Genomic DNA, 14,004 nt, shown 5'->3' on the forward strand with positions numbered 1-14,004 from the left:
TGCATACTGGGTTGTATATAAAACAAAAACAAATTTTTGAAATTTTGTTTTTGCTTTCCACATAAATATCACTTTGGTGACGTGATTTACAAAATTAGGGCCTAAGTTTCAAGAATTATTTGTATTTACTTTTGCTAAATCGAATTAGTACGGAAACTCTCCTGTCAAAGACCTAACTCAGTTGTCCAAAACCTTAGTGGTGAGATTGTATAAGTAAAAAATCTATATAGAAACTAAAACTACACTCGTGTGTGATTTTTTAGAGTAATTTGTTTCTCTATCAAAGACCTAACTCAGTTGTCCAAAACCTAAGTGGTGAGAATGTATTAGTAAAAAAAAACTACACTCGTATGTGTAATTTTGTTCTTTGAGTTTTTCTTCAAGTTCCCGCTCTATGTGTATTTCTCTATGATCTTATATCAAACCCTTTCAAATGGTTGAAAAGCCATTACAAAAAATTCAAATGACTAACCCTGTTTTCTCTACTACTTTGTTTTTATGTTCTATTTGGAAAAAGTATCAAAATTCTCAAATGTTTAATCTTGCACACATTACAACTAATCAAAAAAAACCTTTTGTATTGATCTTCATACTTAATGCTGGCCATAATGACAACAAAAACAACAAAATATATATTAGTTGTAACTATATAATAAAATAAAATGGCAACGTCATGATATGCTAGTTTTTGCAAGACTCTGACTGTTGCATCTTCAACTTTTTATGTTTTTTTTTATTTTTATTTTTCTGGTTGTAGTTTATTTTTTTTGTTTTGTTTTTTGCTAACTACTAAATAAAATGACAAGATTTTATAGATGACATCAAAGAAACTTTTTAATACTCGTACAACTTCAAATATGTATACGAAAATAGCATTGAATAGTCAATACTTAGATACCAAATAGTAAATATGTTGTATGTATGGTTTCAGAGAGTATGTACTTGAACCAACCATCTAGTATAAACCGGCTTAATAAAAAAAGTGCACAAGAATTGCAGCAACAACATGAGCTGAAGCAAATACAGCAACAGCACCAGCAACAATGGCAACAACTTCAATAAACAAACCATGCAACTAGAACAAGAATAAGAAGTTTAAAAGATGTTAGAAAACATAATGGTGTTATGTTTTTGCTTGATAATCATGTTGTTGCTGTTGTGTATGATGAGATTTTAGCTTGAAAAAAAAAACAAAATTGACATGTCATGTCAAAATAAATAAAATAAGTTACTACACAACTATACAACAAATTAAAAGATAAAATAATGTTAAACTAATTAGAAATGTAACGTATACAAATTTAATAAAGTCTAACAATATTCAAAGCATTTATTAGTTGTATTTAGGTCTGAATTATTTTAGAGCACCCTGTAAATTTAGAAGAAGCAAAAAAGTGCATACACAAGTATGAGTACATACAAAATAACATTATATTACTCATTCATTTATTGCAATTGATCTAAATTTGTTTCCACAATACAACAACAACAGCAACAAAACTGCAATATGTACAAAGAAAACCTTTTTTGTTGTTGTTGTTGTGTGTTTTTCAATACTCGGTTCATACTCGTCTGAATAAATATTTCTTTATTGTTGCATGCATTTACTCGTATGAGTTTTTCTTTATGTACATTTTGTTATTGTTGTAGTTGTTGTTAATGTTCAAGTCAAATTGACATTAATAAATAAACAATGTAAATTTTTGTTTTTATTATTATTGTTGTGTTTTATTTTCGTTATATTGTTGATTTTGCTTGCTTTATAAACACACTCACTCATATTTAATAATAAACTCTCTTCTTGTACGTGTGTATCATTATTATTATTACCGTAATGATGTTAATAACAATGGCATTACTCTCATAAATTTGCATCTTTACATATTTCTCTTTCTATATTAATTTATTGCAGTGTTGTTTTTATTATCTACTCTATTAAATCATTCGTTTTTCCATTATTGCCATCTTAAATGTTGGACAATTGATGATAATAGCACACAAGACAGTCAGTAGAGTGAGTGTATATTCTCAATTCAAGCTCAAACTATAGTACATACAGAGAAGAATAAAAAAAAAAACTAAGTAAATATGAAAATAATGAAAGAAAAAAAAAAAATAATAATAAATAAACTTACAATTCGTTTGCTCTGGTATGTGAAGGTCGCAACAGTTGTTTTGTTAATGACAGTGTATGGATTGTATGCTTTATTTTATTTAATACTCGTACTCAAACTTTAAACACATTCTCATATTCATATGCTCATAAAATATACAATATTTACTTAATAAATAATAAAAACCAACAAAAAAAAGTCTCAATGACTGACTGACAGTTCAAAAAGAATATAATAAAGTTGTTTAAAAATATTTAAAAAAATCAAAAAATTTTGGTTTGTTTTTAAATGGACATGTCCATGTCCGAAATTTTTTTGAAATCAATTTTATTAATTAAATAAAATATTTGTGTAATTTGTTTAAATGTTTAACCCTTTAACTTGCTTGGAGGGTCAATTAGGTTTTTTTTTTCTTTTACATTAATGGGTTAGAAAATTCCCCTAAAATTCAATGTAATGGAAAATATAAAAAATATTTACCAGTTTTGGAAAATTGTATAATGCAAAACTGTTATTACCTTCCAAAAATTTATCAAAGATCCGTGAAAAACTTTATAAAATTTATCAATTTTCATATGAGCCAAAAAAAAGAAAATCTTTTAAAAATTTTGTTTAACGAATTCCAAAAATTTAATAATTTTTCTTTAGGATTTCAATTAAAAGAAATAAAAAAATAAAATCCAAAAGAATTATGTCTATACCTCTCATAACATAATAATAAATCCCAAATATTTAAAAATTTTGAAATTTTACCCCAGTGTTGAAAGGCTTAACGTTAGTTGCATATAGAAACATAGAGCGGAAACTAGAAAAAAACTTAAACAAAAAAATTACTCAATATAATCAGTAATATAATCATTTTTTTACTAATACATTCTCACCACTTAGCTTTTTGACAATTGAGTTAGGTCTTTGACATGATCCTGAAGAACTTTTCTAAAAATTTTAGCATTCCTTTTACAAAATTTTAAACAGTTTGAATTTGGAGTTTTGAGTTAAAATTAGGCTTAAATTTTCTAAGATTACAGTGCTAAATAATTTCCCCTGCTCTTTCATAATAATTTAAATGAAAAATTCACCCTTTTTCTTTCAATTTAATTCTATTAAAATTTAAATGTTTCATTCGCTATTGAAATAATTGACCTCTGTGTAGAACACAAATCAACAAAGAAGAAATAAAATGAAATAAATCAACCCACAAATTGTATCTTAAGTATTTAAGCCAATTTAAAAGAACATACGAATTAATGAAATTAAAAACCAATTTCACAAACTTAATTGATACACAAAAACAATTGTTAAAAGACAAAAAAAAAATTAAATAACGTAAAACACTTGAAGAAAACAGATATGTAGTTGTTGTCAACTTAATTAAATTACTGGTAATGTTTAGTTTGAAGCTTAAAATATTGTTTATTAATCTAAATAAATAACAATTAAAATTATAAATAACAAAACAATAAAAACACAAGTTAATTATACATATTTAAAAATTCTTTTCATTTTTGTACGAGTTGTCATAATTAACGACATTCTTATCAAATTCGTAACAAATTAAAAACAAAACCGTTCTAATGGTAACCCCCCCCTTAACGTCCGCCTTTGACGTCACCTAACAATTCAAGTGGCAATATGTGCAATAATCGTGTTAAAGATCACGTCAACAAGTCTCGCAGTGTACAACTTTGAATATAGTCATGTTGTTTTTGCCTTTTTTGCACTGACGATCAATATAATTAATCTTAGGAATGTTTTAAGTTTAATTTTCTATAAAATTAATTATTTATTTCTTTGAAATGTACTACATAAAATGACTTAATTATTTTCACAATATTTTGTTTTCATTTAAAAGAATTTTATTTATATTGTATTGTATACATTGAAATGATCAAACTTAACTTGAAATATTTTAAACGATTTTCTTTTAAATGTTTAGTTTAGTGTTGAAAACATTTCTAGTAAAATTTCTGTTGCCTTATTTATTACAAAGCTTTTCAAATTAAACATAAACAATTGATTTGAAATGTTTACATTATAATTTCTTTAAGAATTGAAAAAAGTAAAAAAAAATATTCAAACACATGTTTAAATGGCAGCCATTGAAATTCTGGAATTATTTAATAGAATTTTCAAAATTTCATACATAATTTGAACACATCTTTAAATATAGATATTCTTTTAAAATAAAAGAAAATATTACAAAAATAAAAACACATATTTTATGTAAATAGTTTCCAAATTTTGTTACTTTTTCTCAGTGTTTTTTGTTAATTGTTCTGTTAATTTAATTATTTTCCTTTAAAATGTTCTTTTGTTTTTAAAAGTGTTTTTATTTATTGTTGTTTTATGATTTCTTAAACATTTAAACCAAGTTACTTTTATGGGCGAGTAATTTTGTGACAGGTCAGTTAAAACATTTGTAAGGTTTCAACAATTTCTAATCACTATTGATTTTTTATGATACTGATAAGTATAAAAGGAAATACAAAAAAAAATATTCAAAATACTTGAAATACATGACATTTACAAGTTGTCAAGAAGTAAGATATTTACACATTTTGTACATTTTACAAATTCAAACATTGATCACCAACATTTATTTAGGTATAGACTTTAATAAAATATGGATTTTGTATTGGAAATATATCTGTGTAGCTGGCGCCTGCACCTACTCATGTTGAAGAGTATAAAAAGTAATTAAATCATTGAAATTAATTATAATTCGGATGAAATTAAAATCTAATATCGGCCTGTATTGAAAATAGGCTGTAATTAAAGGAAACACTTACAGAAATGAAATTTAAATTTTTTTATGAAAATCACAAAGTTTTCAAATAATTTTTCAGTGTTTTTTATAAAAAAATTTTAAAATTGTTTTCTGGTTGTGTTTCTAAATCAGGGCCTTCAATACATATTCCGTTATTGATAGTCCAAATTTGGTAGAAATCGGATCGGATCGGCCCAATGTGACCGATTGGGAAAAACACTGTTCAGACAGTTACAAATCTTGGAATTTTAGTATTGGAAGAGTTATGAAACAATGTGAAAGTGCAATATTGATAAATCGGAACAGAATACTGAAATCAGACTTTTTAAACTCTTGTTTAAAACCCCTTTAAATGTTTCTAACGAGTTAAAAATCTTGGAATTTCAGTGTTAAAATCACTTAACTTAATGAAACAATGTGAAATAGCAATCAATATTGATAAATCCAAGCAGAATATTGAAAATCTGACTTTTTAAACTCTTGTTGGAAAGTTTCTAAAGATTTGTTTATAAATTTTATTACACTAAATTAAATATTTCGTGATCGAAAACAGCCAAAAAGTAAAGTAAAAAACAAACCAAAAAGCAATTTAGTAAATTTTAAATAAAAATTGTCATCGTTAACATAAATTTTAATAGTTAGATGGATTGACAAACAAATGTTTAAATGGCTTTTGACCATCAATTTGACACCTACACTCAAAGTTAAGTTTTAGTTATTGAATTGTTTTGAACATGGAATGATTTTATATGGAAATAAAAGTATTATGTGTTTTTTTGTAGGTCTAAATAAGGTGGTCTTTTGATTACAATATTGTTTTTATGACAAAAAGTTTTTGATAATTACTACTTAAGTTTAGGAAAGAAAAGCCTAGAAATATTATATCTAAAAAATATTTGAAATATTTTTGGTAAATTTCAGCTATAGGTATTATAAAAAACATGTTATCTTTTGAAACAAAAAAAAAACTTACAAATTTCTTTTGTCAAACTCATTAGTTTGGTGATAAAATTATTTTTTTATTTTTTTTTTTATATTAAATATCAATTCAATAGCAGACGGATAGTTCAATGACTTTTAAACAAAAAAATGTTTATATAAAAAACGAAAACAAAAAATGTGAAAATATTTTTTTAATGCAGTCGTAGACAAAGTACATTTTTATTTTGAATATTTTGTCATAATAAAACGGCTTTATTTCCGTTTTTTTTTTTGTTATTTCGAAAAGATTACACAAGCGGTCAACAGCTACAAAGTGCAACAGTAAAAGCGTAGGAAGTAACTTAAAATCCACAACTACAAAAAAATTGGTGATTTAGAAAATATGTAGTATGAGTATGACTGTTTTATATTTAAGTTTCCTCCAAAAAAGAAATACCATAATATACAGACAGGAAATGCCATTATTTAGTGTGTTATTTTTTAAAATAAGAATATATTTTTGTAATATTTTTAATACTTTTCTTTATATTTCTCATACTTTCCTTAGATAAGATTATATATTTTTGTTACGTTTTCTTCTAGTCTATCTTATGAATTTCACAAAAACGACCTTTATCGCATAATTTGATTAAGCTTGAACATATTTTATTTTTTCATTCATTCAATCTAATTTTGTTCATTCTTTAGAGATAAGCACATATTTCTGCTTGTTTTTTTTTAATAAATATTTTTGTTTATTTTTCATTTAATTAAACTCGTTTTTTTACAACAACAAATCATTATAATACAAAAATTTTAAATAAATTTATACAAAGGTGCGGCTTTTTACCGAAATAAAATAAAAACGTTAAGACTTTAAAAAAATATTTAAAATTTAATAGATTTTTATAGCAATAATTTGTTAATGAATCTTTGGTTAAAGAAGATTTATATTTTATAAAAAAAAATATTTAAAAATTTCTTTAAATATAACAATGGAAACATGTTAATTCATAAATATCGATGTAAAAATTCATAGAGAATCGAAAACAACTAAACATGTTCGTTTAAATTTGCTACAACTTTATGAATATTGCCAAATGTATTGTGCAAATTAAATAATAATGTTAGAATTTATTGGTATTTTATTTAACCAAATCGTTCTTGAATTATTCTAAAATATGTTGTCAAATCTCCTTCATTTTGTTATACAACAACTGTTTTTCATGAGAACCAGAATCAATCTAAATCAGTGGTCGTCATAAAGAGAATATAGAATATGAATTGTAATAACATGTTACTCTCTTTATTTGTTTGTTGTTCTGTGATTGTTGTGGCTTATTTGATAGTTTTCATAAACTTCGTAAACATTCGTGTTGTTAACGATCACGTTCGTCCTCTTCTGGCTATGAGTGCCGAGCACAGATCTATATTGTCTAATATGCTATCATTAGTTCTATAAAATACTACATATAAATGCTAGCGATAAAGATTTTTAGAAAGCTCTATTTCTTGGTAAAAAATTTGGGTTAAAATATATTTCGCCCGAAATTGGTACATTGTCGATTAGAATTTCTAAGGTGTTATATGCGTTGGAAAGGTCTTTACCGAATCCAGACTATACCTGATATATTTATGTATCAATCTAGTTTATAAGCCATTTGAAGGCTTTGGAAAATTCACGATCACAATATCAACTCCGCTATCTATAACGTATAAATATTAGCTAACCTCTGCAATAAACTACTTTACATTTTAAAAATAACACATTCCTATAACAAATCTAAACAATATAACAAATATTAATTAGAGGGCACGACCGTTAAAATTTATACACAAATAATTTTATTTCACATATTTTTTTTTTTGTTTTTGCACAATTTTATGGTATTTATAACAAATAAAGTGGAAAATATGTTGTCATAAATAAAAACAAATTAAATAATATATAACTAAGAATTGTTTCTTATTAAATCGACATTTGTACAAAAGTATGCTCAAATACAAAATAACGAAGGTGGGCAATAAATATACAAAAAAAAATCATTCTTTGCTACGCCTTCGCAAATAATAAAAACATTTAAAAATTCATAAATTCTTAAATGTATGTTAACATACATATTTGAAATAAATTGAAATAAAAATATATTTGAATAAATATTTTTAAAAAAAAAAAAAATAAACTTGTTTATTTAACACATACAGACATTTGAATATTTTGTATTGAAAGTATAAGAATAAGTAGTATAAAGAATTTAATAAAAATTAAAGCAAAATAATGTCCACCTGTGTTATTTGCTGACGTTAGATTCCAAGAATATATACATATATAGTAGATATATTTATTTTTTTGTTAACAAGAAAATTTACGAAATTCTTAAAAATAAATCAAATAATTATAGAGCATATGTTGAACATGTTGGCATTCGTGCAAGATTATTTATTTTAATAATAAATAATTAAAATTTTTGTTTTACAGGGTAATGAGTTAAAAAGAAAACATTTTCAAAGCTTCCCCTATAACACATTGTAAATTACTTTTAAATTTCTTGCCTCAATAAAAATTAAAACTACCTACTGGCGATTTTGTTCAACGCCAAAAGTTTTCGTATGATATTACAAGTGGGTAACTTTAAAACTAACGCATTACTTCTGTTATTAACAAGGTGGCAGCTTTGTTGAATGAAAAACAAAAACAAATCAGGAATGTAAACATAAGTAATAGGAAACAAAATGGCGGTAAAGAATAAACGCAAATTGAGAACAATTATAGTTAAAATAAAACAAGTATGAATTATTAAATCTAAAATAATAATTACATATTATAATAAAATGGATATTTATAATAAAATGTTTTTTATATGAAAGTTTTATAAACACAATTTATAAATAAAAATTGCATTATGAATAATAACTTAAAAGTTAAGAGGGAAAAATTAATAAAAATTTTGTTTATTAAATATTTTTACAGTAACATACTACAGTGAGTGACAATACAATGGAAACTTTTAATACTATATTCCCTAATTTACCAAATGTATATTTATTTCTAACATATTGGATTTTCTATTCAAATATAGTAAATTTCAACGTTAAACTGCTTAGCATTGGCAAAACAATGGAAACTTGGCAATTCTAAGACAAAAACCAAAGGAATGTGTAAGAAAAAGATGATTTTACTGTTATTTCAACATATATTCACCCCTATCGCGAATCAATATTTCACATGAAATATTTTCCCTTTTCCTTTTTTCGTTCATCAACTTTGTTCACTTGAAAAAATTCCGCTTGTTGTGAAATTTTTAGTTGGAATTTTGTAAACAATAAACAGCTGTTAAGAACAAAATTAACTATTGTGAATGAAAAGTTCATGGGAATATCACGATAGCAATTTTCCCTTCGAGGGAAATGGGAACAAAATTTCACATGTTATTCTTGATAGGGGTGATTATATTTTGATCAATTATATTCGTTATTTTTTTTGGCACAATAATTTTCTTAAATAGTTAGCCTAGAGTCAAGATTTCTGAAAATTTAAAACCCAAAATAATTTTAGTCATAGAGAATTACACAGAGACGAGACACTTCGTTTTATCAAACAAAAATAACACAAATAATATGTCTGATAAAACAACAATATACATTGACTAACATGTATTTTATTGTTGTGAGAGTTAGGTTTTTGACAAATACAACCGCTCTCTATGTTACCCTATGGTTTTAGTGCTGGGTGAAACAAAAAACTTGCTGTGATAAATATTCAATTCATAATTCAACAATTCCAAAAATTATAAAAATTTTTTTTTGAAAAATTAAGATTTGAGCAACAGAGTATAAGATTATCCCAAAAATTACTGCACGGAAGGATATTATCATAACCTAGAATTGGTAATTAGTTCTCGAACTCTTATTTCTAAAAAACCGTACTGCTCGTATACAATTTTCCTAAGAACATTTAAACTGTTCGAGACAGAAATAGAATTCTTCTGGAAAGAGACTAGACCCCAAGTATACAAATAAGATAGTGAAGTTTGGCGGGAAATTGTACATCGCTAAATGCAGACTCTAAATTACATCACGAAGAAAGCTTTATCAAATGAGGTTATAAGGGAATGGCAAAATATTTCAAAGGAGATTATTATATTATCAAAAAATTGTGTTTCATTGAAACATTTTAAATATTTAAATTTAATTTTATAAGCTACTTATTTAATTTGTTACCAAACAAATACATATTCTATTTTAGCATAAAATTAAATAAAAATATGTTCCATTTAATTTTAAAATATTTCGCTTAATATTCTAATGGTTTAATTTTCTACGAAAACTTAAATAACCCTGACAGAAGGACGGAATTTATTTAGTTGTTTGTTTCGTTTGTTCGTAGTCATGAGGTCTAATTTTGAATTGTCGTCATTGAATCGTCATATCATTTTAATCAATATCTTGTATATAAAATAAAATATGTTTATAAGAAGCTACATTGTTATTGTTTCTGTCTCTGTTTTTTTTTTATTTAATTTTATTATTTCATTTGTTTATATTTTAAACACCCAAACCACCAACGTTTTTTTTTGTACAACAAATCATTAAAAAATGATTAATTGATAGAAATATGTACATTTAAAAATATTTTCGTTTTCGTATCTGTTTCTGTTTCAGTTTGATTTCTTACGAAGTATACAAATTTAAAGCATTTTAAAAATTCCCCTCAACTTGAATTTGTCAATTAAGAGACGACGTGACATGAAATTTTTGTTTTATCTATAGCCCTGTATGTTAAACAAACCCCCAAAAATGTCTAGATATATTTTATTTATTTTCGAAAATATTTCAATGATTTCTAGATAAAAACAAAATTAAATAAAATAAAAACAACACACTTCCGAAAGTATCGATAAATTGTATTAGTTGGAAAAAATAAAATAAAAACAAAACCAAACTAGTTATTAGTAATGCCTCTCCTCTAATAGCTCGTGTTTACCATAAAAAATTGTTTAAATATTTTTATTGGATTAAAAATGAAAACAAAAAAACTTAAAATTGAATTAAAATAACTGACCACTTGAATTTCAAAATAAAAAAATCATCGATAAGCGTTTTTTTTGTTAAATACAATAATTATAATTGTTTTTTATTTGAAGTTTTTGCCAAGTAAAGAAAACAAAATTTTATAGTACAAAATTCTTAGAAAAACGTTAACGAGTTTTAATGCAAATATTTAGATTATTTTAATGAAAAACAAATTCAGACAGAGAGTAGATGTTGAACAAAAACGGGTGTATTTACCTTTGATGGCAAAAAAAAAAACACCATTTACGGTCTTCAAACACATGTGGTATGATTAGTAGAGGAAATGCCAGGAATTTTTATGAGACTAACATTAATTTGAATTGTTAATCTTATCGTTGTTTTGTTTGGAAAAAATTGTATTCGTATAATACAATATAATTAACACTAAATACACCGAAATTGTTTATCAATACAATTGAGACCCACATTTATCTTCAAGTGATTTAAAACTGCAAAATTGAAAAGTCTTAATATTGAATGAACAGGAAGTTTGCAAAACTTTCTTTCTTTCTATCCACTCTTTATTACAATTGATTTAAAAGTTAGCTATTTGAACTTTATTTTTTACGTTTATGGATGATTCTTTCAACAGAGACAATTTAGAATTTCTAAAAGCAGTAGTTGAAAATTCCTCTTTCCAAGCCTATTTTATTTAGTCTATGATTTATGATTGATCATCCAGATAAAGAAACATCTTTTTTAACCCTTACCCTTTGCGGCCTGAATAGTGTTAAAGAATTTAGGAATAACAAAACACAACCAGACTTATTCATGAGGCGAAACTAGTTTATATTTTCTTTAAAATTAATTTAAGCAAAATATTTTTAGATAAAACAAAAAATAACATCCAAAAATAAATGGTTAATGGTACAGTCGAATCGCCAGAAAAAAAAATTAAAACCGGAAATGGCTTTTTTTTTGTAAACCCATATTCAAAAATATTCCATAAATTTGCATTTCTAAATTTCTAATGTTCAATAAACTGTTTGAAATAAACGTATTAATTTCTTGTTAAACCCTCCCTCTTTCTCTAGATACACGAAACCCCAATCGTTTGAAGATTGTGTGGGCGATGAACTGCCCATGGGATGGGAAGAGGCTTATGACCCCAATATTGGACGTTATTATATAAATCACATAGCACAGACGACACAATTGGAAGATCCCCGCCAAGAATGGAAGAGTGTGCAGGAACAAATGTTAAGAGACTATTTGTCAGCGGCCCAGGATCAATTAGAAAACAAACGGGAAATGTTTGATGTTAAGCAACAGAGATTACTAATAGCTCAAGAGGAATACAATCATCTCAATAAATTGGCGGCCAGTAGAAGCAGTTGTAAGTATTGCCTAACACTCACAAAACCCACAAGCATTCAAATTTCTAAATCTTTACCATGTTCTCTTTATTTCAGTATGCTCTTCCTCCTCTTCAATGAGTCGCCATGATCCTGAATTATTGCGAGCCGATTTGAAATTGGCCAAAGAACGAGTACATCAACTGAAACAGGAACTCAAGCATATTACAAATGATATTTCCTATACACAACGTGGTATGAATACTCTCTACTCAGTGGGTGAGAAAATCAATGCTCGCGAAAATGGTTGCTACGACATTGCCGAAGTCCAGGCTATTCGCGAAGAAATGCTCAAGGTACACAAGTCCCTGGTTTCCGGTGAAAAAGTACGCGAAGAGCTGATACGCAGTTTAGTGCAAATTAAAAATGAACTCAGTCGCCAGCAAATCAACGAAGAGAATGCCGAACTAATGAATGCCTCATCTCCATTCGATCGGGTGTGTGTGGCTTCTCAAACCGATCTGTGTGGTCCGGGTGACAATTTGAACAGTGGCGCCCGATTTGCTGAAATGGCCAAAACCAAACTACAGTATACCGAATGGCGTAAACATATTAAACGGCTGCAACAGCAATTGGCGGATCATGTGGAACGCATCGAGCCCGGCCAGTTGGAATCGGATAAAGATAGAATACTATTGATTCAGGAGAAAGAAAAACTCCTAAACGAATTAAATAGTATTTCATTGAAATCCCGCACGACCGAGGAAATACATGTCATACAAGAAACCCGCAGAAAATTACAAGAAGATCTAAATGAAGCCTATGAAGCGACAAATCAACAAATTAACAATCGCCTACGTTTTCATGAGGAGAAACAATTGCTGTTGGATAAGCTGCAAGAAGCTTTGAAGTCAACGAAAATGTTAGAAGAACGTTTGAAATCCTTCTCTTCAGAAAGTACCTTCTCCATTAGCAGTGGTTCCAGTTTGGGCTCTCTGTCGACAGCGAGCAGTAAAAGTGCTTTAAGTTTCACCGACATATACATAGACCCACTCGCGGTGGATCCACAAATAGATGTGGTTGATTTGCACCGCCGCTCACAAAGACTTTTCCAGACACAGCAATTGCAACAACAAGCTCAACTTCTGCAACAAAATCCAGTTGGCGAACAGGTTCTGGGTCATCCTCCACTGCAGCAACAACCATCTTCCGAAATCTCTTTATCACCACGTAGTAGTCTATCAATAGAAACCCCACCCGCCTCTCCTATGAAATATAACCTCGCCTCTGAACAAAATCCATTAAGTGCTTCTACCCAGCAGTTACTGAAGGATGAACCTACATACGCCAATGCTGGTGCAGTCTTACAAACACTGTATGAACAATCCAACCAATTACCTGCCTCGGCGGGCAACAGAGCAGCTGCACCAAATCCTTATGACTTAGATTCCACAGTATTGGATTGTATGATGTTGGAGGCTAAATTGCAAAAACTCAATATGTCGGCGCCAATCAATTTGGGAGCTCCCTTATCGCCCATATCGGAAAAACCTTCACTGCTAGATTTACCCCAAGAAATGTTGAGTCGTTCATCATCTACATCGAATACACGCTCTGTATCGGCAGCCGTAAGCAATGAGTCAGTTGCGGGAGATTCAGGCGTATTTGAGGCTTCACGGGCACACTTGCCACGCAAGGAATTGGCGCAAGTGCAAATAGGTTTGAAATACCTAAAGAAGGAAGGTGTGTTGGTAGTGTCTTTGGAACGTGCAAACAATTTATCCGCCCTAGTGACAACGTCAACGGAAAATTCGCAAGTGTAAGTCAAATACTT

The 14,004-nt window shown here is 27.5% G+C and overlaps 1 protein-coding gene across 1 annotated transcript in view; it reads left to right on the plus strand.

Annotated features, from left to right (window-relative positions):
* The window catches only part of kibra, a 52,451-nt gene that overhangs the window by 35,466 nt on the left and 2,981 nt on the right, over positions 1-14,004 (plus strand). The window contains exons 2-3 of the mRNA XM_065516002.1: positions 11,910-12,211; positions 12,288-13,989. Of these exons, the coding sequence (XP_065372074.1) occupies positions 11,910-12,211; positions 12,288-13,989 (2,004 nt within the window). The remainder of the gene's footprint in view (positions 1-11,909; positions 12,212-12,287; positions 13,990-14,004) is intronic.

The sequence above is a fragment of the Calliphora vicina genome, chromosome 1 (assembly GCF_958450345.1).
Source record: "Calliphora vicina chromosome 1, idCalVici1.1, whole genome shotgun sequence".
Taxonomy (NCBI): domain Eukaryota; kingdom Metazoa; phylum Arthropoda; class Insecta; order Diptera; family Calliphoridae; genus Calliphora; species Calliphora vicina.